The sequence below is a fragment of the Phyllopteryx taeniolatus genome, chromosome 19, assembly GCF_024500385.1.
Source record: "Phyllopteryx taeniolatus isolate TA_2022b chromosome 19, UOR_Ptae_1.2, whole genome shotgun sequence".
Classification (NCBI taxonomy): Eukaryota; Metazoa; Chordata; class Actinopteri; order Syngnathiformes; family Syngnathidae; genus Phyllopteryx; species Phyllopteryx taeniolatus.
Window position 1 is genome coordinate 16821779 of NC_084520.1, and position 27471 is coordinate 16849249.

Genomic DNA, 27471 nt, shown 5'->3' on the forward strand with positions numbered 1-27471 from the left:
AACACTGGCTTCAGCTCGCATGTGCAGTCAAGCGTGGGCCATCAGGCAATATGATTTACACTGTAAACCATTTTGAAGGCGGCGGCCATGCGAGCTGCTGTGTGAAAATGTTTGTTGTGCGCTCTCATCTGCCAGACTCCTCCGGGAATCCACGACAGGTTTCTGCTAACTCGCAGTTTTCCCCCCACTTGTTTGTGTAGGTGTACCTAATAATGTGCTCAGGTGGTTATAAGCCTTATGGGAGATCTGGGCTCACTTACCAATTCATTAGAAATGGCATCATGTCACACCCACCGCCATTCATAAAGCACCAGGCTAATGATCATATGAATGTATTTGAGGCGTTGTGTTTAATGACCCCTTTGGATGGTTGTAATTCTTGGCACTGTTCAGATCTACTACATTTCCATCCCCTTTCATTTCATAAATGTGTTGTATGTTAAAGAAAGAGACATTTGTCAAAGAAACAGGCGCCGTTTCAACAGGCCTTATTGGTGTTCACAGTCAAACTAGTTATTATAAACCGCAGGAATAACAACTCTAATGGTCATGTGGAGAAAAAAAAAAAGGTGCAGCCTACCATGTCCAGTACATGTGAAACTGATTAGGGCCTCCATTTTAAGACATGTGGTCGTACCCTTTACCCCCCCCTACAGCTTTGTCAGACACAATCAAGTCAATTTAAGAAACACACATGAACATTTTCCTTCCAGAACAAATTCTGCAGGCCCGTCGAGATAATCCCATCACTTTTGTCTTATGAAATGTGTCGGAATGCCCACAGTATGGAAAGGAAGTCAAGAGTTTATAGGCGTACTCACACTTAGCCATTTGAAGCATGACTGTGGATTATTTCCAGTCATTCTGTTATTTCTCTAGTACAAGGTCAGGGTGATCATGAGTAACTGGCGAGAGGAGCGTGCGTGTTAATTATTCTAAATACAATGGGTGTGTCTGCGGACTACTTTGACAGTGGATTGCTTCTAGGTGTTCTGTTTATTTGTATTGCATAATTTGGCAGTGATCAAGAATTACTGATCTAAAGAGGGCTGAGTGATATAATAGCTCATGCCCTAAATCTAATGCACACAGATAGGATAAAAACTGTCTGTAATTTGTGTCTTTTGTTCCCCATCTGGGCCTGCAGTGCTCTCTCGTTTCCTTTTCGAGCCTGACGTGAAGCAGAGGTCTGCGCAGCATCTGCCCGACATGAAAACAGCTGTTTTCCCACTTTTCATAGTGCCACCAAACAAAGCTGAAAAAATGGGAGATAGCGTCACTCGCAGCCTGTTCTTGTTGTGGCATCCATGAACTGAACTAATTGAGATGGTTAATACCTGTTTCCCAACCCCCCCACCCCCAAAAAAAACAGGTGTCTAATGGGTGTAATGGATGAAAATGCCATTAATCTCTTCAAGCCTCCCTAAAAAAAGAAGACCCCAAAATATGTTTTGCGGTTTGTTTGTTTTTTAATTAGGAAAATAGCACTTCATATTTAATTTTATAAAAACATAGTAAAAACATAAAAAGTAATGAATTAAACAGTTTGTGCATCTTGCTTAATCATTGCAGCTCCTTCTGTGTGCTAAAGTTGGCCACCAGGGGCAGTATAATAAAGCCATGTAGACAAACGAAGAAGTATTTCACAACAAGTGTAAGTGACTCAGTCAGCTTCAGTAATATTAGTCGTTTTTGGCACAGGACTACCGCAACATCGATACTAGTTTTGCTAGCAAGTCCAAGGAGTTTTGCATTGTTTGTTAGCTTTAAGCTAAGCAGCCTTTAAGGCAAAGCTCTGCGATTGCTTTAAATACACAACCTGTAATTCTCCTTGGTTAAGATTTAGTTTGACAGTACAAGCAAACAGCTTGAAGCCTCTTTTTTTTTTTTAAGAATTCTTCACCATCTCCCAAACGTCTGCATGTTATAAAGTTAGTTGAGTTGAGGGCAACCACACTGTTCACTGCCACAATACAGTGCTTTTATATAAAAATATTTGCTCCTTTATAGCGTCATGCAAGTTAACAATTCTTAATTGAAGGTATTCTGAGAGCTCTTTTGCGAGGCATGGTTCACACTGTACAATGCTTAAGAAAAGTAAACTCAAACTGGTCTGTTTTTTTTTTTTTTTTTTTTTTTTTTTTTTAAATCGGGTTGCTTTAACCAACACCTCCAATCTCATCCCATTGAAGACAACCTCAAGGTTGACTCGTGATTTCAATAAGCTCTTTGAGAAGTCATTAGCCGAGAAGTTCAGATACTTTGAAGTTCAGATACCCTGTGCTGTGTTTGCGTATTGTTGTGACCTCAATGAGGTTCAGATAATATATTACGACCAAATTATGCAGAAATCCAGGTCATTCCAAAGTGTTCACATACTTTTCATTCCTTGCAACTGTAACACAGCGGACCCAAAAAGTTCCGAACAAGTCCAAACCGTTGTCATGCATGACAGTTTAGTGAGCATCCCTTAGAATCTACATAGGCATTTTACTATTTTGGGGGGGCTTTTTTTCTAACCCCGGAAGTTACATGAATTAAGCCGACTCGCATTCAAAGCCCTCTCCAGATACTTCTACAGCCGTACGCGTCGCCATTTGTTAGCAAAGTTGTAGTTAGGAAATTTTTACACTTGAATGACTAAAGATAAATGTTATGCATCAAAGCCCAAATCAATGGCAGCAAGTGAATGAAAGGGCTGGTACAACCCTGCATTTGAACTCATGCTACTTTGCTTACACAGCTCTGTTTTTCCCCCTCGAGCAACAAAAACACTTATTTTCCTTAAATAATCAGCTCCACGAATCTGTAATTACACCATAAGCCAAGGCACCCAAGCAACCTCATATCATAAATTTGTCAACCGCGTAGAGAGCTATTTTTGGAGGAGTTTCAATGAAAATGTACAAACCTGGAAGTTTAAAAAAAAAAAAAAAAAAACAGGAAACTCAGAGGAGCATACAACTGATGTCAGGGCGCCCTCTGTTGACAAGTGGAAGTATTTTCCCTGCAGGGAGCTTATACCCTATACACTACATTAAAATAGCTTTTTTTTTTTTTTAAATAAATTAAATTAAAAAAGCTGCTTATAACGAATAGTCATCAGTGCCACGCTTCGTCAGGGTCATGTAATTCACCGACCTGTATTTTCCCGTCCGGACTTGCACACCTTTCATTCCGCACTGCTGGGCACCCCCGACGTCGTTCACGAGATCGTCGCCAATCATCATCACCTGCCGGCGCAATAATAGAGTATTAGCAAGAAAGGAAAACGAGAAGTGTTCCACCAGAAATAGCTTGTAGATATAAACATTGCGCGAGAGATAAGATTCAAAGTATACGCGCGGTCGTGAGGTGAGTGCTTTGCGCGCTTGCTCGGACGCACCTCGTGTGGCTGGAGCGCCATGTCGTTGAGAACGCTCCGGAAGAACGCAGCAGACGGCTTCCCGATGACCTCGGCCTCCACGTCGCAGGCGTACTTGGAGAACATTAAACACCTGATGAAACTCCTTTTTTGTCGCAATTCAACTTTGACCATCTGTTTATTGTACAGCGGTGCCGTGAGATACGAGTAAGTCGTTCCACGGGCACGCTCGTAACTCAAACCACCCATTTTTGTTATGCGTTTTTTTTTTTTTTTTTTAAAGTAAAAGAGCACTGTATAAATAGCAATTCGTAGAAACATGGGAATCAGTAAATATAGTGTATAAATTAAAGCGTTTGCGCATCATTATCACAACCAATCTCATCGAGTATGGCGGTCGCTGTACCTCCAGAGCCTTCATGTAAACTCCCACGTCTAGCTTCAGGCCGTCCGTCTCCTTGTAGTACTTCCTGCGGCGAGCGAGCGAGCGAGCGAGAGAGGTTAACCATTACCATTACAAAAAAAAAAGAGAGCCCGATGAGAGGCAATCACACACTCAGTCGCACTGAACATTGCCAAAGACATGGTGCATGGTTGGAAACTTGTCATAGTATCGTACAGCCCAAGGTAAATGTACATATAATATCCTCGTTACCCTTTCCCGAGAGAGAACAGCGTCGGCTTCTCCAGGCCGATCAGGACCCTGAACGCCTCGTTCAGGTTGGCGTAGGAGAACTTTTCGGCCGCGTCGCCGATCACCACGCAATTGGGATCGCTCGTGTCTACGCCGTCAAACTCGGGAAGGAGCGCTGTTGGGAGAGATAGTAAGCATGCCATTCATTCATTCATATGTTACATAAAGTCCATTCATTTTGTCATTCGCGTTTCGTGTAATCACGATCGCATTTTTAGAGCGACAATAAAAATGCTCCTCTCAATGCATTCCAGTGTTATATAGGAAAAAAATAATACACACAAATTATTAAAACAAAAATTCATAATGGCAAAAAAAAAAATCAAGAATAAAATGAACAATAAATGACACCTTTATTTCAAAATAGTATTACTGATGACGTGAAAATACTGTACATACAAAATAAAGTTAGACAAATGAGAAAAATATTCAAAACATTTCAAGAACTAGGAACGGCAATTCCCTTGGAAATTGCATGTGAATGCTCAGATAATCACATTTACAACATTTAAAATATGCAGTATGTATTTATACAAGTCTTCTTTAAAATCCACTGAGAACTAGAGTGAGCTAACTCCCTTTTTGTCACTTTTAAGTTTCAAGTGCAAAAATGAACAGAGCAGCTCATAAATAGTGAATGAAGGTTTATTTTGAATTTCTACTTAAAGGGGTCAGTCCGTAACTGTGGGCAGCACTTTGCCTGATTCATCCGAGTCCATTTCTAAGACTCAGAAAGTAAGTAGTGCATTAACTTGGCTGCCAGTGTGCCTGCATTTCAGCATAAGTGAAGAATAATTATAATTTTCCATGAAATATAGATAGATTTGACAGATGTTTGGACAAATATTGCAGCAGGGTTACCCTCTTCTTTCTCTCATCCCAGTTTTTTTCTTTCAGGCAACCTATATGATACTGGCCAGGATCCAACCTATGACATTTAAATTGTTGACAGTGTCCAAAATAATCTGAGGAAACACAGTATTTCGGTAAAAACAAGTGATCGTTGCCATATAATTCCTCCATCTTTTATTGCAGCCATAAAACGTAAAACTCCTCAGCAAAATGAAAAAACAATGAGTTGGCCCACTCTAGTTGTCAGTGGCTCAAAAATACAAGAAGACGTGAAGCATGAGCAGGCAGTACCGTCATACACCAGCAGGTGGGGCCGCAGCCCTCTTTCCCTCAGCAGAGCAACCGCTGCAGGTGCCGGAGAGAAGACGTCACTGACACAAATGTCAAACCCCAATCTTTGGAGTTTGGCCACAAACTTCTCTCTCGCGGCCTGCGTCTCATTGGTACAGAATCTCAGCTTCAGGTCGGAAGCTTTAAGCCTTCAAAAACAAATTAAAAAGTAAGCGAGTGTGACGAGAATGGCGGTCACTTGATATGAACACGAAGTCTCCAATGTGTGTGTGTGTGTTTTCTGTAGTGCCGTTCAACACTCACTTCTTCACGGCTTCGACGGAGCCAGGAATGGCCACCCCGCCGCCCTCCCCGCTGTCATATAAAACTCCGCACATATCCAGTATGACGCCTTTTAAACCCGTCGCGCAGCTTGTCCAGCTGCTGTCCGCCATGACGAGTCGCCCCTCTTGTTATGCGCATGCGCGAAATCGCTGCATTCGTAAGGACCCGGATGTAAAAAAGAAATATTAAAAATAAAATATTATTTATTTTTGTTAATGTTTGACATTCGAGACAATAAGTCTAAACCTGACATATAAAACAACATTTGTTGAAAATATTCAATTTGCGAGATAGACAATTTATACTCGTCAATACATAAAATACTACAAAATAGGAGCCAGGGGGAGTTTGAATAATAGTATAAAACAACAGTTTTTAAACACCATTTTTGTCTTGGGAGTTAAATATTGTACTCATCTATTGTCTGGTTTCCTTAAAATTAAAAAAACTGAATGACAGAATTTGGAGTTGCGGAGATGAACGTTCACAAGAAAAATTATTAAATCTATAACAAACACTTGCCACCATTATCGAAGAACCCAAACTACATTTTCCAATGAAGAGTGAAGGCAGAGTCAATATAATCAGTCATAGATCAGGATACATCTTTCCAGAATTTGTTAGGACTGTATAGTGACATTGCCATAGTCGGCGCTACCAGAGTTTCAGGGGACATTTGACAAAATGAACAAACGGCATAAATGTCTTTTATTTGGAAGTAAGAAGCAACTGAAGCCGACTTTGGGTCCCGCAATCAAGGCCGACGTTCCATCATGGGGCGTGTCTAGTGACGTCACTTGTGCTAGTCTTTGCGTGGCAGGCGCCCGCCCTCCATTCGCATCCGTGAAGCCAAACCGTTCGCAGGCGTGCGACATCGGAGAAACACAAACCCCGAAGATAGCCAGGCGCACGACAGCTCCCAGGACGCTCCTGAAGTACCTTTCACCCCATTCTGGTATTTATTTCCATTCTTTGTTCTCTTCGTGGCTCGATTCGCTTCTGTTTCACTTGACAGCTAAGCCTAGCTAACCTTTGCTAACTTGAACGCTCATGCGTGTGTCCAACGTGGACGTGGTGCGTTTGATCGTAACTGACATGACATGCGACGAATCAGCTGACGCCAAGAGGTCTTTTATCTTTTAATTTGTTATTTTTAGTTCCATGTTGTGATGTAGGTAAGCGGTGGGTGGAGGGGCGGTTTTTGGAGGCTGTTCCCCAGCAGCCAATCATCTTTCAGGGGCAAGTTAAGCTGTACTGCACAGCCCAAATTGTTTGGACACTTATCAATTGGCAGTGTTTGCAGTTTACAGGACTTCCTGTATATCAATGTTTATCATCAACTAAATAGGGTGAATTCGAGAAAAAATATCCTATTTCCTGAGCTAGATAAAGTCCTTAAAATGTGTATTTTATTTTTTTTACAGTTACTGTAATTGATAAAAACAATCAACCAAATATATTTTACCATTACAACCGGCTTAATACTCACCTCTTCATGATGAAAAGCGTCATTGATGTCATTCGCTGACACTGACAGCAGTGCTACTGCAACTGGCAAGAGGGTCTGGCGTTAACTGTTGTTGGTTACGCACATATGGTGCGACCCACTGTGTTTCCCTAACGATAAGTCCGCCCCTGAGGAGTTTTATGTGTGTTTCACCTTGAACCTGCATCCAAACTATTTTGCTTGACATCTGATTTCAAAACAGTTACCCAATTTATTACTATAACAAAATGTTAAGAGACCAAATGCAGGGGCTATTATGTAATAATAGATGATTTTCACTTATAACAGGCCATCACAGGGCCGCTGTAACTGCAGGTTTGACACCCGTGCTGTGTTGTGTGCTTTGTGAAAGACACTCATTGTTCATTCGACCTGATTGAGCATGGCAGAGTTTCACAAAGCCAGGAATGAGCTGATTTGGCATCAAAAGCTGTAGGGAGCTTTTGAGTTTGGTCTGCTTAAACTCTGACTGGTTACCAGGGTAACAGCTTGACACAGGAACTCGATCAACCGGTCTACTTTTAATAAAAATGCGCCTTGACTGGCTGTGTGTCAAACATTGTTCCCTTAGACGCAACCACACCAGAATGAAGTCAATGATTCTCCAGCTCACTCGCAGCCTGCGGAGCGCGGCGCCACTCGCCGTCCTCCGTGGCGCCCACTCGGCGGCACGTCCTGCCTCCACACACAAGTCAGAAAAGATGCTCTCCTCCGAGGAAATCTACACTCGTGAGCATAAGTACGGCGCGCACAACTACCATCCCCTGCCTGTAGCGCTGGAGAGGGGCGAGGGTAAGCTAAACGATCACATGACCGAAACTTCCGAAACCAGTTACAAAGTCCTTTGTACACAGAAAGCTGGTCGAGTCTCGGGTTGGGTAATATGGTCTTAAAATAAAATGTCAAAAATATATATATTTTTTTTCCCCTCACAAAAGTAACATTTTTGATGTTAGTTTATTTTCCCCCAACACAACGTGAAAATGATTGTTGTGTGTTTCTTAGCGGGAATTAAGCTTTTTTCGTCTGTTTTGAAAAGTGGCTACATTTTTCACTGGTTAACTGTGTCGTCAAACAAAATCGTCCTGACAAATAAACACGAATCGCCCAACCCTAGCCGATACCAACTCCAGGTCCCATCAAGCTAACGAGAGTGGGAAGAAAAATCCGCAAAATACAAACCTCTGTGCTCCTTGTCAAGCAGCACAAACTCATGGGACACTTCATGCAACGCACCAGTCACACGCTATCCAAATCAATGTCCCCGCCCACTTTTCCGCAGGCGTCTATGTGTGGGACATTGAAGGCAGCCGCTACTACGACTTCCTGAGCGCCTACAGCGCCGTCAACCAGGGCCACTGCCACCCCAAGATCATCGCCGCCCTCAACGCTCAAGCCTCCAAGCTCACGCTGACCTCCCGAGCCTTCTACAATGATGTGCTGGGCGCCTACGAGGAATACGTTACGGCCATGTTTGGCTACGACAAGGTCTTACCCATGAACACGGGTAAGGAAAAATGGGCTAGTTTCCGTACTGGGACCATCCGAGAGACACTGACGCCGGTCTCTTTGAAGGTGTGGAAGGCGGTGAGACGGCGTGCAAGCTGGCTCGTAAGTGGGCCTACAACGTGAAGGGCGTGCCCAAGGACAAAGCCAAGATTGTTTTTGCCGGTGAGTCAAACCCACCAAATGAAAACAGTGAAGCGTTGGGAGTGTGGTCGCCTCGGTTATGCGCTCTCTAGTATTGTTTTTGTCTTTGTGTTTTTCGTTCGTCTTTGGAGACATTCAATGTCTTTATGTCTCAAAAGTGTCCTCTGTCAATTGACTGACTGTTGTCGTACTAGAGCGGCTCCAACTACCCGAGACAAATTCCCTGTGTGTTTTTTGGACATAATTGGCAAATAAAGATGCTTCTGCACTTTCATTTGCTTTATTGAACAAACGGTGAGAAAACAAACGCATAATAAGCAAACTCATAGACAAGCTGCCGTTGGCCACAACTCAGACAAAGTCACTCAACATGCAGAGCGGAAAATTGTTGTGTGCATCTTTTTGGAGCAGATGGGAACTTCTGGGGCCGCACCTTGGCAGCAATCTCCAGCTCCACGGACCCCAGCAGCTACGAAGGCTTCGGCCCTTTCATGCCCGGCTTTGAGCTGGTCCCGTTCAACGACGTTCCCGCACTTGAGGTTTGGTTTGAGATCCTATCAAACTAAATAATGGACTGATATGGACTGTGCTGTTTTTGTACTGGAGATGTTTGTTTCACCATAACTGGCAATTGGTCGCTTTGTCTGTGTAAACAGAAAGGGAGATTGATCACGTTTGTCTTGGCACGTTTTGTTGCAGAAAGCCCTCCAGGACCCGCACGTCGCCGCCTTCATGGTGGAGCCCATCCAGGGCGAGGCGGGCGTGGTGGTGCCTGACACCGGCTACCTGACCCAAGTCAGGGAGCTGTGCACGCGGCACGATGTGAGTACACACTCTGAACGTGACGCCATCTTAGCTATTCGGAAGCCCGGCGAAAGACAATCGAGCGAGCCAAATATTTGTGCGCAAGGGCCACATTTGATTTTTAAATGGAAAGATGAGCCAGTTCAGTCAATGTCAGTGAACATGGTGAGAAATGAGAAGTAAGTGGCACTTCCTACAGTTTTGCAAGTTTCCCCATAGTTGCGAGTATTGGTCGATCCAAACAGTACCGTCAAACAAAGCAGCGGTCAATCATTAAAATAATTATAGAACTTTCAGTGCCACGTAATAAAAATATTTAGGTACCGTAATTTCTCGTGTATAATACGCACCCCCAAACTTGACCTCAAAATTCTGGAAAACCCTTCTACCTATGTATAATGCATTTTTACAATGCATGATTTAGCTTCTACCCATATGATCAAAACATGAAGTATGATCTGTATTTTGTTATTTTTTTTTCAAATAATTATTCTGAAGTTAAGCACTTGAAAACGTTATAGTTTTTTTTAACTTACTTGCTCTTATTTTGAAATTCACAGCCCTACTTTTATTTAGCAAATTAGAAAACACACAGTTGTGCTCGTATATTTGATTACCTAGGCAGAATTTGTAAGATGGGTACAATTCTTTAAAGAAAACATGAAGAACCAGGCGAAATACATTTAATTTTATGTTAATGGGATTCAAATTAAACGGTCAAGCATTTCAGAAAAGCATTATCATTACGCAAAACACAACCATAAAGAAATTAATGATGGTTGTTGTTCAGTCATCAGTCATATTTAAAAAAAAAAAAAATATATATATATATATATATATATATATATATATATTTTACAAATTCTGCCAGGGTATGTAAACTTATGAGTACAACTGTACACACGCAGTCATACGTACGTACCCCTGTCATATTGGAATGAAAGTGTAGGCTACACCTTTTTTATGACCACTAGGTGGCAGTGGCATATTAGAATGAAAGTGTACACATTTCTTATAACCTCTAGGGGGCGGTGCCGTTTTGGAATGAAAGTGTACAGCTTTGTATAACCACTAGATGGCGGCATTAATCTATAAAATGTGAACGTGTTTTTCCATTTGCCCTTGTCCATACAATTAAGTGTATGATGTTTGTGCGTAAAAATGTTTTCCAGGTGCTGTGGATCGCCGACGAGGTGCAAACGGGCTTGGGGCGGACCGGCCGGCGTCTGGCCGTGGACCACGAGCGAGCGCGTCCAGATATTGTCATCCTGGGAAAAGCTCTCTCAGGAGGAGTCTACCCTGTAAGTCTTCTTAAAAACAATCTCCAATGATCAATTTATTTTTTTTCTGCGACGTGTAACTGTCACATGCGCGTCAGGTGTCTGCCGTGCTGTGTGACGACGAGGTCATGCTAACCATCAAACCCGGGGAGCACGGGTCCACGTACGGAGGGAACCCCGTCGCTTGTCGCGTGGCCATCGCTGCCCTCCAGGTCAGAGTTTCATTCAATTTGTTTGAAAACTTTCGCAGTGCATTTGTGAATGATAGTATCATGTTTATTTATATTCTTTGGCAATTTTACATAAAAGCAAATTTTATTATCATTTTTTTTTTTTTTCAACTAAATTGATTAAGCAAACTGAGTTTGTCTGTTTGCCCCGCCCACCTCCTGCCTTGAACCCGACACTTTGCAGGTCATGGAGGAGGAGAAGCTGGTGGAGAACGCAGAGCGAATGGGACAGCTGCTGCGCTCGGAGCTGAGCAAGCTGCCGTCCGACATCGTGACCACGGTGCGGGGCAAGGGCCTGCTCAACGCCGTCGTCATCAAAGAAACCAAAGGTACCGGGACCGTTTGGCCACACTTGCAACGAGAGAGATGCTGACGAGCTCGACTCTCTTTCGCCCCGCTCAGACTACGACGCATGGAAGGTGTGCCTGCGCCTGCGCGACAACGGCCTGCTGGCCAAGCCCACCCACGGCGACATCATCCGCCTGGCCCCGCCCCTCATCATCAACGAGCCCCAGCTGAGAGAGTGCATCGACATCATCCACAGAACCGTCGCGTCTCTCTAAAATGTACAAACATCAAAGTCATCGCTTAGTTTTCAATTGAAACTTTCAAATGCGCGCTTGCACACGGAATGACGAAAAAAGAAAAATACTTTGTAGATTGGCGTAAAGTTTTGACATCGCTCTGTTCGTGATGTTACTTCTCTCGAAACATCAAAAGGAAATTCACTTAACAGTAACTTTATTTTGCAACACAAAACTTTTTCCCTCATAAAAATATGCGTTTTTTTTTCTCCTAGCAACTATTCTTGTCACGTTATGACTTCTCAATGTTTATTGTAAAAGCTCCCATGCGCTTAACTTACCTTGTTTAAATAATAAATAGCGACTATTCCAGCTTTCAGACTTTTTACTCTGACTTTATTCCCATCACACTGTCCAGTTACATTAAGACATGACTTTTTTGATGACATCACAATTTTTGAGGATATTACTGTAGTAAAATAACATAAAATTCTATTTTGGTAATATCTGTCTTGTCTTTTTAGAATTGGAGTAAAATTACAACTTTTTGTAATAACTTAATTCTGGTAATATCTTTAGTTGTCTTTTAAGAATGGGGAGGCTTGCAGAAGAGAACAAAAGCGCACAGTGTCTCCAATCCGACAGCACAGAGGACAGCTCGTTATTCCGTATGGCGGCGAGTTTGCTTGTGAAATATGAGAGGAATTCGAGGTTGGCAGCAGCGAGCGAGCTTTTGTCGCCAGGTGACACAAACAACGCGAGCGAGGCCCCTCGACGATCGGGGGGAGGGGGGGTGGATGCGTCGCGCTCGGCCGTCGCCACCGGATCCCCCTTTCCGCAAATGAGCGGTGACAGGTTGGGAACGTTGAGGTCCAAAGGTTTGACAGTCTCAGAGCAGCCTGAAGACGCTCTGAGATGTGTTGCCTTTGGGCAAAAGTATTAGGACAAATCTCTTGATTCATCCTTCGAGGCAGCAGAGGGAAACTTTTTCAGGAAAAATACTGAATTGGAAAAACAACCTTCACGTAACATTGCAACTTGGAATACAGAACCCGAATAATGAAAATCTGTAATGTAATTGCCTATAGAGGCCACAAGATGGTGGCAAAGGACTTCTTTTATGTAAATGAAGCTCCTCAACTCAGTTCAGATCATTTCCTTGGCACAAAGATGCCACCAGATGGCGCCAAAGCAATGCTTTGAATTCTTTGGCCTGAGCATGAAACGGCAAATATTTCAGGCAATAACGTAGGACAATTACTTAAAAAAAATAAATAAATAAACAAAAACAGTGAATAGGTAAACTTGCCTTTTTTCATATGAACATTATACAATGCATGAAATTAAAACCTTTGCCTCAATCTTTTTCTCTTATTGCTGAACAAAACTATTCTTGGTAACATGACAACATTTTTTGTAACGACGACTTTCTTCCAGTAATGCAAATTACAAAACAAAGACTATTCAAGCTACATTACAACTTTTTTTTTTTTTTTCCCTTCAAAATAATGACTTTATTCTTGTAACATTACCATTTTGCTCAGAAAAATGGAACAATTAATCACCATTTTTTTGCAGAGTAACATTATGAATTGTTCTTGTAATGCTTTTTTTGGGGGTGGTTGCGGGGGGAGTAACCTTGATTTCTGCATTACCCTGTAGGTGCAGTCAAGTTCAAGAGGCTCATCCTGATTTGGCTCCTTGTTCCCAGCATCGGTTATTTTGCCCACTCTCCCAGAAAGTATTTCGTCCGGACAAAATGGTGGAAACGAAAGGTGCCCTATTCCTAAAAATCCTAATTCATGAAAACATCATGAGTAGCAGGATCAAATTAAACAAGCTCTACAGCTATGAAATGCCAACTTGAGAATAAGGAGTAATACATTTTTTTTTTCTACCATTGATAAAATCATATTAATGTCGCTTCTGCATTACGTTTACGACATCCGAGTGCAATGATAAATGACACATCATCCTTAAATAGAATTGCGCAGGCACCATTTTTCCCGTTTGAGTTGCCACTGGGGAAAATCTCCACTTTAGATGGATGAGGCCCAGCGTGGCCATTAAAGCGCACATCCCCTCCCAGGAGTTTTTCGACACATCTTTCCATTAGCACGTTTGACACTGCGTGCTAATGGAAATAATGCTCGGTGCACACGGAAAAGAAAAGACCATCACACCACACACATTTTTTCACTTGTAACATTACAACTATTGTCGGGATTTTACGTCACTTTTTTTTTTTTTTTTGAGAAACAATTCAACCTTGCTAAAAAATATGACTATTATTTCATTTTGTTTTGTAATATTTCCTGCCAAATTTTGAGCCAATGTATTTTTAGGCAGTATAGAGGAAGGAAGGAAGGAAGGGTGGATGCTTAAAATTACGCTGAGGTTTGGATTCCGTAAGTTTCGTACAATTTTAGTGGCGTATTCCCCCCGGCCCGAGAATAACGGTCACAATTACAATTTTCCCAAACTTCACATAACGTTTTCTACAAAATTTTGCTCCATTGCTTTCGTACTAGCACCGCTTAGGTGAGCAGTTCGGATTGCGACGGTTTTGTATGACTTTCGGAATAAATTTTTTCCCCCGCAAAAATATCGGCCACATTTCAAATTGCTACAAACTTCATATTTTTGCACAAAATTTTGCTCCACTGCGTTTTGCTTGCATTCCTTAAAATATGCTGAGGTGAGTCGTTCGGATTCCGAAGGTTTCCTACGACTTAAGAGGTGTATTCTTTCCGGGAAAATGTCAATTACATTCAGAATTTTACTAGCATGACTTAAATTTCTCTAAGGTGAGCACTTCGGATTCCCAAAGTTTCGTACCAGTTCAGATGTGTATTTTTCCCTGAGAATATTACAGAATGCAGAATTTTTAACTCTGGACTTTTAGTACAATTTCCTACTTAATTTTGTCCCACTTTTAAGCTAGCATTGCTAGCATTGCACTTTTAAGCTAGCATTGCTTAAAAGTGCTATTGCTTCCGCTGAAGGTTTCGTACGACTTCAGTGTTTAGCCAAATACGTAATTTTTGCTTCTTTAATTATTGTCGGTCACTTTTCAAGCTACAAACACACAAAAACAAATCCTGTAGCTCAAGCTTGCGCCGTGCGTTCCAGCTGCTGCAACACACCTCCTAATATAACTTTTTGGCCCTCAAAACTCCAGTTTCGGCTTTCGCTTCCCTGTCGGTCTGTTCCAAGCGACCGACTCCCGAAGCTTTCATGTGGCAAGTGCGGATGCGAAGACTGCCATCAAATCTGGAACGTTTCACCATAAAATCTGCCTGTGGATATTTGGAGAAGCTGAATACCGCAGACAGACAGACAGACTGACAGACTGGCAAAAAGTGGCTCGAACACAGATCACGCTCAAAGCCAAAGACGGGGAAGAAAAGGTCAAAGGCAAGAAGGAACTGTCAGCTTCCACTATACATATAAAAAGGGAAAATGAATGCAGAAAATGGATGCTTAATGGTGCCCAGAGGAATTGTGGAGGAGGAGAAAAAACAGTAGCGGTCATTGTGAATGTCCTCGGAGAGGATCCAGGAGGGGGCCGGGGGGGGGGGGGGGGAGGAGGGATGGATTTTGGGTTATAAGGTGACACTAACGAGCCAAGCTTTGGGCTCGCTGCCACCGAAGCGCTCAAGTGTCATAAAGGAGAAATCCTCGTCGTCGTCATCGACTTTCAGGGCGCACGACGTCGATGGCGCGTGTCCTCCACGTCTCGGTGCAGAATGTGGAAGTTCGGGAGTTCAGAAAGTCCATGATGTAAAACCAAAATACAGTGGACTCTTGCCGTACAAATAGCAAAATTCTGAGAATTGATGCCGCCCTTTTTATTTCTATGCGCCCTGCGATTGGCAGGCGACCGGTTCAGGGTGTACCCCGCCTTCCGCCCGAAGATAGCTGGGATCGGCTCCAGCGTCCCGCGACCCCTACTGAGGATAAGCGGTAAAGAAAATGGATGGAAATTATGAAGCATTTTATTTTGATGCAATATTTCATTCTAATTATACATTTATGTTTATATTCTGACAAAATATAAATCAATGAACCAATTATTTGATTTTGAAATGAATTTAAAAAAAGAATCATTGCAACAAATATTAAGAGGACTTTTGATGAGCTGAATCACAGGTGTCAAACGCAAGGCCCGGGGGCCACATTCGACCCGCCACATTAATTTAAGTTTGACCCAAAAACATTGGTCACATTCTGAAATTTTCGAACGATTTTGTAAAACATGTTTCTCTGCCGCTTTTTACTAGTGTTGCTTAAATGAAATTTTGATATTGTGTTGTGCATTTTTTTCTCTTTAAACAACCCGTAGATGCTGTGGGCTCCTTTTGTAAGTCTCGTAAACAAAAAGGACAAGAACTAGCACAACACACCAGCTTACGGGTCCCGATATTAGGGTGAGCAGCATTGCTCGTTTCTTACGGCTTTTGTAGACGTGCTACTACATCCCAACGAAGCGCTTCCGAATATTTTCATCCTCTCATATTAGAAACGCTGTGCCAGCATCACCTCTATTAGCCTCCTGATGACTTCCTCCCCACATCGGCTGCGTCTGTGCGTTTCTTTTTCTTTCTTTTTGCACTGATTCTAATTCCTACTACTACTACTGGAGGTGCATCTGTATGCATGGAAAGGCTCCGGCTGCGTGGCGAGTTCAGTGACACCGCGGAACCCGCCGCCTCCTCGAGTAATACGCAATGAGCTATGAGAGGAGACGGGAGCCTGCGGGACGAGACGTTGGTGAGCCGCCTCGCTACGGCCGTGTGTGTGCGCATGTGTGATGTTTCACAATCAAGCTTACCCGTCCAAGCGTGGCGAGCAGCTGGACCCGGGTGGTATTAGTATGCCACCCGGTGTCCCCGCAGCCACAGAGACGACGTTCGAATAGCAGCCCGGCCTTGCCTTTTTTTTGCACGTACATAGAATTAGCGCCTGCACGACTGACCTATTTTTCATAGTCGACGCTAATGTGATACAAGTCGAGTCAAAGTCAATTAATCGAAGACGCCATTGATATTTTTTTTTCAGCACTGTACAACCCGACCAAAGAACACAACGATTTACCGACTTAAAGCTTTAAACGTCGATGCGGAGTAGTAAAGTCGACTTGTCAATTTGTCAACTAATCGGTGTAACCCTACGATAAATGTAGTTTTCAAATTAAGTACATTTAAATTGCAAATTTTGAAATTGCAGAAAAAGGGTGCAAATTTCAGATTTGCAACAGAGGCTTGATGGTTTCCTTCAATGTTACGCAAACGACAAGGTTCGTCCAGTGCAAAGGTTTCTTACAAAATGCTGAAGGAATTTTTGGGTAATCCTACTAACAAACGAGATACCAGAACTAGCATACTTGTGCAACGTTTATGGTTCTTCCCACCCAAAAAAATACAAACCATAGAAAATGGTACAAAGTCATTTTGCATAATCCTGCTAACTAACAAACAAACATGCAAGAACATGCGAAAACTCTGCTGATTTTGAAAACAACATTTGTGGATACGGCCCAGAACCAAAACTGAATGAGGCTTCGGGGGGGGAAAAAAAACTGTGAAAAAGCTCAAGTAGTTTTCACTTCTGCAACGGTACTACAATTTAGGCAGATCCAAATTTTGCAATGTTAAGTAAAACATGGATCAGGATCAGGACCACTTCCTGGATATCAATGAGTTCTTTAAAAAAAAAAAAAAAAAAAAAAACTTGCATAATTCTTTTGCTGAATCCTTCTAACTAGAACAATCCCAAACCTGCGCCATGGCATGACGATCTTATTTTGCGATGACCGCCAAAATGAAAATGGGAGGATTTAATGGATTTGTCAAAGTTTGGTCGAAAATACTAGTTCAAAGTCATTTTTGGAGTGACCCTGCGAAGAAACAAGCTAGAATGAGCCCGGAAATCCAAATCCAAATCCAAATGGTTTCTTGGTTAAGCAACACAAGATTGTTTTCAGTTCAGCACGACTCGTGGACGCTTCAGTTCTGCCTCGCTTATGTTTGCAAACAAAGGCTAATTCATGAATGTTTACGCGGCCAATTACATTCCTTCACTCGGGATTACGCAAGCCACTTCAAACATTGCACAACACTTTCACTTCCTTGTTGTCAAGTCAATAAAAAGGGATTTTACTTTTCTTTTCCCAGTCATTTTATTTGAATAACAATAATTATAATCCTCTTCCACTTTGAAGAGAAACTGCATTTTAGTAACTGCAGATTTATAGCTTCACTCGTCGCATTGTAATGAACGTCCGCTCTGTTAGTCGCCTCAAGCGTCGCTTTTGTCTTTAAAGGGGACAAAAAGGGCATTTTTGTGTGTGGGGGCTGAACTGAGAGGGAACAAACAGATTGAGTTTTTTTTCCAAAATGCAACACTCCATGCGCTAATGGAGAACCCACGAGTGAAGCCGCCAAGGCAGTGGAGAGGCTGCTTGTTATTCCCCAAAGCCAACATGGCCGTCTCTCTTGAAGTTGTTTTCATAGACACTTTCAGAAAAAGAAACTTTTCAGTTTCAGAGGAAGACAAGAGAAAAGCTTACTCGAATGGAACCAACATCCCAAATAATGACAGACAGGGTGGGCCAAATGTAGCTTTACACTATTTAAAAGAACTTAAGGAAGGAAGGGAGGAAGGGGTTGGTTGGTTGGTTGTTTGGTTCGTTCGTTCGTTCGTTCGTTCGTTCTTGGATCAGAATCATGTTTACTTTGCCAAGTATGTCCAAAAAAAACACACAAGGAATTTGTCTGCGGTCGTCGGAGCCGCTCGAGTACGACAACAGACGGTCAATTGGCAGAGAACACTTTGGAGACAGAAAGACGACATAGGAGAGGAAGGTAGAAGGGGAGTCTGCAAAGAGGGAAGGAAGGAAGGAGGAAGGGAAATGAATGCTTTGTCAGGGTAGCAAACTGGCGGCCCAGGGGCCAGATCCGGCCCGCCACATCAGCACGCCGGAGACCCACGTGAGGAAAAGCGCTACGGAAAATGAATGAATGACTTTTACAATGTTGTCCTTGTAGCGTTACTTTTTTCCCTCCCAAATTACTACTTACAATTGAAATATTACAAAATGGTCGTACTGTCAACATTTCTCTTACACTTATTATTGCTGTAAATTCTGTTTCCTGTTAGATTCCGATTTCATCATGCTTACGTTATTACAACATTATTCTTCTGAGATTACAACTTTTCTTATACCAAATTAACATATTTTTTTTGTAAAATGACTTTCTTTGGTATAATTGGAAATTTGTATTTTTTTTTCTTGCACTATCACAGCGTTAGTCTTGTCAAATTACAACTTGTTCCACTAAAATGACAACTTCTAAGATGTATTCCAAGAACAAAGCGGAAACATTATTAAAACAGTTGTAATTTGACAAGAAAAATGCAATACAAATGAAAAAACAAATGTCCTAACCCACTTTGTGTGTGTTGTGTTTTAATGCCTTTCTGTTGCCGTGCGTCTGTACGCACGGGCGGACAAACATCTTGCGCCTCGTTCTTGTCGCAGCGCACGCAAGCACTCACGCCGGCATTTGCGCAAACTGCACGCGCCCTTCTTGCCGAGTCAACAAACTCGGGCGTGAGTTACGGGCCTGTCAAAAAATCCATCTATTAAACGAAGGCGGCTCACGTTGGCTAGATGAATTCCGCGTTGCATTTGGGAAAGAGCAGACTGGAAAAACGAGAGTGGATCGTAGCAGCTGTTGCGGCGAGGAGGCGTGCGGGTGAGCAAAAGCAACGTCGGCGGCAGGACATTTATTGCTTCTGGTACCGCCGGCCGTCCAGGGCGCTGAGCTCACGTCCTGCGACAACACTGGACGCTATTCATCGGGAGGCGGGTACCGAGGGGGAACCCATGTCGTCATTGGACCCGGCGGCCTCGTCGTCATCCAAACCAAAAGTCGGCATTTGTTGTTTCACGTTGATTGATTGCAAGAAAAAAAGGCTTACTTTTGCAAAATGGGCGCTAAGAGCTAGAGTGGGCTAACTCCATTTTTTGTCATTTTAGGATAAGTGCAGAAATAGAGAAAAACATGGCCGAAATCAAGTTCCAATTGTGACATGTAGAGGACAGTCCGTTATTGCACTTTTGCTGATTCGTCAGTGCGACACTGGGCCAACGGCCATTTCCAGAATGGCCTTCCGCCAAAACACGAGGCTTGGAGATTGATAAAAGACCCAGAAACGTAAGTAATGCTTTGCCTTGAATGTTGTCATCTTTCACTGAATATATAAAAAAAAATAATATTCAAAAGCCGGCAAAAACTATCGCTTCTGAAAAAGAAAAGACCAAAAGTGGAGTTAGCCCACTCTAATTGTCAATGGCTCAACTAGAGGCTCAAGTGAACTACGGTGGGCTAACTCCGTTTTTTGTCTTTTTTTTTTTTTTTTAAAGATAAGTAAGGTTTAGTTCCAAGTTTGACGTATAGAGGGCAGGCCAGTTTTGCACTAAGCACTTTTCAGGAGTCATCAGTGGAACACTGGGCCAAAGTATTTTACATTCAAAAAGCGAAGCGCTGTGACTACCGCGCATCCGGAAAGTATTCACAGCGCGTCGCTTTTTCCACATTTTGTTATGTTACAGCCTTATTCCAAAATTGAATACATTCATTTTGAAAACATTTTTTAAATCAAGAACATTACCTCCCCCAGAGAGGCACAAACATTTGTTTATTGTGCCGAGAGATCAAAATTACGCGTCCAAGTGAGTTAGAGGAGATAACGGGCAACATTGAAGGAGGCCTCAGTGTGCCTTTAAAAGGGCCCAAGGTAGTCATCTGCACACAGCTGATAAAGACCCTTGCAGCTCATTAGTATGCATGAGGATGCATTACTAATTGCGGATAATCCCATGCGTTCTTATTATTGTGATTTATTTTTTTTTGCATGTTCTATTTTTGGGTAATGTTTACTGATGATTGAGTGACGTAAGTCGTAAGCTGTCACGCTTAACGTTATGTTGCCGCTGTCAAACTGATGCAACAAACCTGTGTGTGTGTGTGGGGGGGGGGGGGGGATTGTTAGAATTAAAGCTGCTAGCTGCATTGAACCAAACTATCCATCCATCCATTTTCTGAGCCGCTTCTCCTCACTAGGGTCGCGGGCATGCTGGAGCCTATCCCAGCTGTCATCGGGCAGGAGGCGGGGTACACCCTGAACTGGTTGCCAGCCAATCGCAGGGCACACACAAACAAACAACCATCCGCACTCACATTCATGCCTACGGGCAATTTAGAGTCTCCAATTAATGCATGTTTTTGGGATGTGGGAGGAAACCGGAGCGCCCGGAGAAAACCCACGCAGGCACGGGGAGAACATGCAAACTCCACACAGGCGGGGCCGGGGATAGAACCCGGGTCCTCAGAACTGTGAGGCTGACGCTCTAACCAGTCGGCCACCGTGCCGCTGAACCAAACTAATGAAAATTAATATTATAACTGCAAGCGGTAGTGAAAGGGCCCTAATAATAATAACAATAATAATAATGATGCTAATTAAAGCTGCAAGGAGTGTTGAACAGGCCCCAATAGTAAAGAAATAGTAATAACTAAAGCTGCAAGCAACATTGGATGAATTTTAATTATAACGACAACAAAAAAGAATTAGCGCTATCGCCGCAGGCAGCGTTGAACAGTAATAATGCATAATAATAATAATAATAAAGCTGTGAGGAGTGTTGAACAGCCCAAATAAAGAAATAATAATAATTAAAGCTGCAAATAGCATTGAACAGGCTCAATAACAAAAATAATAAAGCTCCAAAAATTGTAGAACAGATCCTAATAATAACAATAATAAAGCGGGAAACATCGTAGAACAGGCCCTAAGTATAACAAAAACAATAATAATTAAAGCTGCACACACTGTAGAAAAGACTAATAACAAAATATAAAGCTGCAAGTGTCATTGAACAGACTAATCAAATAAATAATCAAAAAAGCTGTGAGCAGCTTTTAGCAAGCCCTAATAACGCTCCAGGCATCATTTAATGGGCTTTAATAATAACGGAAAAGTAATAACTACAGCTGCAAGCAACGATGAACAGGCCCATCGTAGTCTACTGATACTACTACTAATAATAATAATTAAAGCTACAAGTAGCATTCAACTGGCCTCTTATACCTGAGCCGTATGCGATATACCATTTTTTGTTTTTGCATTTTGGACACACTAAAGCAACCTCAGTGCAGTGATTTGTTATCTCTGCGTTTGCTTGGAGGAGGCTCGTTTGTTTGGGGAAATTAAATTTTCTGGAGGAGGCGGCCGACGCTTTTTCTCCAGAGGTGCGGAGCTCATAATGTCGCCGTCTTTGCTTCCAGGCACAAAAACAATCATCCACAAAGGGGCTAGAGGTCTTTTATTTTTATTTTTGTTTTTTATTTGTCTTCTTCTCTCTCCCCCCCCCCCCCCCCCCCCCCCCCCCCCACCCCCCCAACCGCCTTCCTCCCCCCAAAAAATGACACTTACGCTGTTACCGCTTTCTCGGCTATGGAGAGGGGAACATGTTGCCGTGATTGAAATTATGACATTTACCTCCCAATTTTTTTTTCAGGGTACAGTACATCAAAAATAGCATGTGGCAACAGTAAGGCCAGTTTAGCCAATCAGAAACATCATCAGCAACAAAGTTCAATCGAGGTAAAGGCGATCAAACGTGCAAGGACATGGCCAAATTGCCTATAAGAAAAATAATGGTTTTTAAAATGTACTCCATGGTTTTATGGACGTGGCCTCTGATTGGTCCAAATTTGCAATACTCACTATCACCACCTTGAGATGCAAAGCGGTTCTGCTAGCATGTTTGTTCCATTTATACCTTTATATTGGGCAAAAAAGTCAAAGCCAAATTCCTTTTGAAATTTTACATTAAAAAAATAAATAAATAAAAAAAAATAAATATATATATATATATATATATATATATATTATATATAAAGACCCCTAATGATGACGACAAACAATGGACTTCGTTTTCCCTTGCCCGGACGCGGGCCACCGGGGCCCCCCACTGGAGCCAGGCCTGGTGGTGGGGCTCGAAGGCGAGCGCCTGGTGGCCGGGCCTGCACCCATGGGGCCCGGCCGGGCACAGCCCGAAAGGGTAACGTGGGTCCCCCTTCCCATGGGCTCACCACCTGTGGGAGGGGCCATAGGGGTCGGGTGCAGTGTGAGCTGGGCGGTGGCCGAAGGCGGGGACCTTGGCGATCCGATCCCCGGCTACAGAAGCTGGCTCTAGGGACGTGGAATGTCACCTCTCTGGCAGGGAAGGAGCCCGAGCTGGTGTGTGAGGTCGAGAAGTTCCGACTCGATATAGTCGGACTCGCCTCCACACACACCTGGGGCTCTGGTACCAGTCCTCTCGAGAGGGGTTGGACTCTCTTCCACTCTGGAGTTGCCCATGGTGAGAGGCGCCGAGCAGGTGTGGGTATACTTATTGCCCCCCGGCTCGGCGCCTGTACGTTGGGGTTCACCCCGGTGGACGAGAGGGTAGCCTCCCTCCGCCTTCGGGTGGGGGGACGGGTCCTGACTGTTGTTTGTGCCTATGCACCAAACAGCAGTTCAGAGTACCCACCCTTTTTGGAGTCCTTGGAGGGGGTGCTGGAGAGCGCTCCCGCTGGGGACTCCATTGTTTCTTTTGGGGGACTTCAATGCTCACGTGGGCAATGACAGTGAGACCTGGAAGGGCGCGATTGGGAGGAGCGGCCCCCCCGATCAGAACCCGAGCGGTGTTCTGTTATTGGACTTCTGTGCTCGTCACGGATTGTCCATAACGAACACCATGTTCAAGCATAAGGGTGTCCACACGTGCACTTGGCACCAGGACACCCTAGGTCGCAGTTCGATGATCGACTTTGTGGTCGTGTCATCGGACTTGCGGCCGCATGTCTTGGACACTCGGGTGAAGAGAGGGGCGGAGCTGTCAACTGATCACCACCTGGTGGTGAGTTGGCTCCGATGGTGGGGGAAGATGCCGGTCCGACGTGGCAGGCCCAAACGTATTGTGAGGGTCTGCTGGGAACGTCTGGCAGAATCCCCTGTCAGAAGGAGTTTCAGCTCCCACCTCCGACAGAACTTTGCTCATGTTCCGGGGGAGGCGGGGGACATCGAGTCCGAGTGGACCATGTTCCGCGCCTCCATTGCTGAGGCGGCCGACCGGAGCTGTGGCCGTAAGGTGGTCGGTGCCTGTCGTGGCGGCAATCCCCGAACCCGTTGGTGGACACCAACGGTGAGGGATGCCGTCAAGCTGAAGAAGGAGTCCTATCGGGCCTTTTTGGCCTGTGGGACTCCTGAGGCAGCTGATGGGTACCGGCTGGCCAAGCGGAATGCAGCTCTGGTGGTCGCTGAAGCAAAAACCCGGGCATGGGAGGAGTTCGGTGAGGCCATGGAGAAAGACTTCCGGACGGCTTCGAGGAAATTCTGGTCCACCATCCGACGTCTCAGGAGAGGAAAGCAGTGCACCACCAACACTGTGTATAGTGGGGATGGGGCGCTGCTGACCTCGACTCGGGACGTTGTGAGTCGGTGGGGAGAATACTTCGAAGACCTCCTCAATTCCACCGACACGCCTTCCCATGGGGAAGCAGAGTGTGGGTTCTCTGAGGCGGGCTCTCCTATCTCTGGGTTTGAGGTCACCGAGGTAGTTAAAAAGCTCCTCGGTGGCAGGGCCCCGGGGGTGGATGAGATTCGCCCGGAGTTCCTAAAGGCTCTGGATGTTGTGGGGCTGTCCTGGTTGACACGCCTCTGCAACATCGCGTGGACATCGGGGACAGTGCCTCTGGATTGGCAGACTGGGGTGGTGGTCCCCCTTTTTAAGAAGGGGGACCGGAGGGTGTGTTCCAACTACAGGGGGATCACACTGCTCAGCCTCCCTGGTAAGGTCTATTCAGGGGTGCTGGAGAGGAGGGTCCGTCGGGAAGTCGAATCTCAGATTCAGGAGGAGCAGTGTGGTTTTCGTCCTGGCCGTGGAACAGTGGACCAGCTCTACACCCTCGGCAGGGTCCTCGAGGGTGCATGGGAGTTCGCCCAACCAGTCTACATGTGTTTTGTGGACTTGGAGAAGGCGTTCGACCGTGTCCCTCGGGGAGTCCTGTGGAGAGTGCTTCGGGAGTATGGGGTACCGAACCCCCTGATACGGGCTGTTCGGTCCCTGTACGACCGGAGTCAGAGTTTGGTCCGCATATCCGGCAGTAAGTCGGACTCGTTTCCGGTGAGGGTTGGACTCCGCCAAGGCTGCCCTTTGTCGCCGATTCTGTTCATAACTTTTATGGACAGAATTTCTAGGCGCAGCCGAGGCGTAGAGGGGGTCCGGTTTGGTGGCCTCAGCATTGCATCTCTGCTTTTTGCAGATGATGTGGTTCTGTTGGCTTCATCAAGCCGTGACCTCCAACTCTCATTGGAGCAGTTCGCAGCCGAGTGTGAAGCGGCTGGGATGAGAATCAGCACCTCCAAATCTGAGACCATGGTCCTCAGTCGGGAAAGGGTGGCATGCCATCTCCAGGTCGGGGATGAGATCCTGCCCCAAGTGGAGGAATTCAAGTATCTTGGGGTCTTGTTCACGAGTGAGGGAAGAATGGAACGGGAGATCGACAGGCGGATCGGTGCAGCGTCTGCAGTGATGCGGACTTTGTATCGGTCCGTTGTGGTAAAGAAAGAGCTAAGCCGAAAGGCGAAGCTCTCAATTTACCGGTCGATCTTCGTTCCTACCCTCACCTATGGTCATGAGCTGTGGGTCGTGACCGAAAGAACAAGATCCCGGATACAAGCGGCCGAAATGAGTTTCCTCCGCAGGGTGTCCGGGCTCTCCCTTAGAGATAGGGTGAGAAGCTCGGTCATCCGGGAGGATCTCAGAGTAGAGCCGCTACTCCTCCGCATTGAGAGGAGCCAGATGAGGTGGCTGGGGCATCTGATTCGGATGCCTCCCGGACGCCTCCCTGGTGAGGTGTTCCGGGCATGTCCCCGGGGACGACCCAGGACGCGCTGGAGAGACTACATCCTTCGGCTGCCCTGGGAACGCCTCGGGATCCCCCCGGAAGAGCTGGATGAAGTGGCTGGGGAGAGGGTAGTCTGGGCGTCCCTGCTGAAGCTACTGCCCCCGCGACCCGACCCGGATAAGCGGTAGAGAATGGATGGATGGATGGATATATATATATATATATATATATACATGTTTGTGTGGACTTGGCCTCTGATTGGTCCAAATTTGCAATACTCCCTATCACCACCTTGAGGTGCAAAGCGGTTCTGCTAGCATGTTTGTTCCATTTATACTTTTATATTGGGCAAAACAGTCAAAGCCAATTTCCATTTGAAATTTTACATTTAAAAAAAAAAAATATATATATATATATATATATATATATATATATATATATATATATATATATACATATTTGTGTGGACTTGGCCTCTGATTAGTCCAAATTTGCAATACTCCCTATCACCACCTTGAGGTGCAAAGCGGTTCTGCTAGCATGTTTGTTCCATTTCCGTCTTTAAGTCGTGCAGGTGATGAGATTGAAAGGTGGCCTTTTGCACCAGTATGTTACAGTATGGCAAGTATGCAATATGGTCAACATCAACTGACTGTATGAAGCACAGTTGGCTGAAAAGCGCCCACCCTCCAATTTTTTCCCCCCCTCCGCCCGAGACGTTTGCTTTTCCACTCGGCTCTCCGGCACCTCAGTGACGAGCGCTACGAGGGCCCCGGTGTTTTTTATTTATTTATTTATTTATTTTCCATATTCCCAAATTTCTGAATCACAAATCGTCGACTGTTATGTTCCGCGCTGACGGACGCTTCCTATATTTATAGTCCGAACTTAAAATAGCTCGGCGAGTGATCCCTTCCACCGAGCTGTGGGGGCGAGAGGGGTAGTGTGTGGGGGGGTTCCCCCGGTCAGGGTTGAAACACTGCTCTTATTGTACGGCCATGGAACATGACCTTCATTTGTACAGTCATGCTGTTAAAACATTGGCATGCTAACACAGCACAGCGTAGCATAGCACATCCTAGTCAAGTATAAGGTAGCGAAGCACTTTTCCGCTGTTGAAGACGATCGTTGCGCCTTTATTAAGTGGGACCGCATGTGCGAAATGACCCGCCGTGCCACGAATAGAAGCGCACATCTGCGAGTTCACCCAGGATCGGGGTCGAGATGTCGTCATGCCTCCACAAGCTCTCCTTGGAACCGAAACGCTGAGTCAAGCTCGAGCCGGACCACCAGACGGCCACCCCCCCCCCCCCCCCCACGGTTTCTACCCCCCGGGGTGCTAAAACCAGACATAGCAACAAAAACACTGACAACAAAATAAAGACGACTCATCCAAAGTCTGAACTTCCCTCACAAACTTTATCACGTCGTTCCCCCCCCCCCCCCCCACTTTTTAATAAAAGTTGACATGATCCTCATGGAGCCAGAAGGATTCATCAGGCCAGATGATGAAATTCTGAAAAAATCTATACACTGAGTGAGAGTGAGACAGACAGAGCCCGCGAGGAGGCCGCCTGCCTGCTTATCGCAATAAGTGGAAGCAATAAGAATGCAAGTCGACGCCGTTTGAAAAGCGTGCAACGGCGCGTCCTTACTAAAACATACACGCGCACACGTACGATGCAAGATGAATAAATGCTCGTTCATTCAAGAAATACTTTGTTAATGCATTTATGTATTTACTGAAAAAACATTTTTGTCGATAAAAGAGTGATACATTTCTTTCTGGTATTTTTACAATATTTTTTTTCATCTCCAAATTGTATGATTTAAGAAAACAAAATCACTTTATGTATATAAAAAAAAACTTGGGGACAAATAAACACATATTTAAAATTAATTTGTGATTATTTCAATTTATTATTATATTGCCTGAAAAACTTTTGGGTATTTGTTTCTTTCATTTTTGGGGAAGGGAAGCAATTGG

The 27471-nt window shown here is 44.4% G+C and overlaps 3 protein-coding genes across 7 annotated transcripts in view; 2 read left to right on the forward strand and 1 right to left on the reverse strand.

Moving 5' to 3' along the window:
• Window positions 1–5663, reverse strand: part of lhpp (phospholysine phosphohistidine inorganic pyrophosphate phosphatase) — a 34827-nt gene extending 29164 nt beyond the window's left edge. The window contains exons 1-6 of the mRNA XM_061757258.1: window positions 5505–5663; window positions 5202–5389; window positions 4020–4173; window positions 3771–3834; window positions 3386–3478; window positions 3142–3233 (exon numbers count right to left, since the gene is read on the reverse strand). Coding sequence (XP_061613242.1) covers window positions 3142–3233; window positions 3386–3478; window positions 3771–3834; window positions 4020–4173; window positions 5202–5389; window positions 5505–5635 — 722 coding nt within the window. The 5' untranslated portion in view covers window positions 5636–5663. The remainder of the gene's footprint in view (window positions 1–3141; window positions 3234–3385; window positions 3479–3770; window positions 3835–4019; window positions 4174–5201; window positions 5390–5504) is intronic.
• A 656-nt stretch (window positions 5664–6319) lies between these two features.
• On the forward strand, window positions 6320–17687 carry oat (ornithine aminotransferase). 4 transcript variants are annotated; one of them, XR_009785780.1, is made up of 12 exons: window positions 6320–6480; window positions 7604–7824; window positions 8315–8539; window positions 8608–8703; window positions 9094–9221; window positions 9382–9504; window positions 10659–10787; window positions 10865–10978; window positions 11181–11325; window positions 11399–11562; window positions 13183–13295; window positions 15866–17687. XR_009785780.1 is itself a non-coding variant. In XM_061757252.1 (11 exons), exons 2-10 carry the CDS (start codon window positions 7620–7622, stop codon window positions 11557–11559), a joined length of 1326 nt encoding a protein of 441 aa, XP_061613236.1. In that variant the 5' UTR covers window positions 6320–6480; window positions 7604–7619; the 3' UTR covers window positions 11560–11562; window positions 13183–13393. The 4 variants fall into 4 exon arrangements, 3 of the variants coding, with proteins under 3 accessions (XP_061613236.1, XP_061613235.1, XP_061613237.1); XM_061757252.1 differs by lacking the exon at window positions 15866–17687 and having other exon boundaries at window positions 13183–13393; XM_061757251.1 differs by lacking the exons at window positions 13183–13295; window positions 15866–17687 and having other exon boundaries at window positions 11399–11899.
• Window positions 13183–27471, forward strand: part of LOC133469757 (carbohydrate sulfotransferase 15-like) — a 30725-nt gene continuing 16436 nt past the window's right edge. The window contains exons 1-2 of one of the 2 annotated variants that reach the window (XM_061757248.1): window positions 13183–13295; window positions 19565–19742. The gene's annotated coding sequence lies outside the window, so the exon portion shown is untranslated. Of the gene's footprint in view, window positions 13296–15894; window positions 15951–19564; window positions 19743–27471 lie in introns of those variants that run through there. The other variant, XM_061757249.1, reaches the window with a different exon arrangement.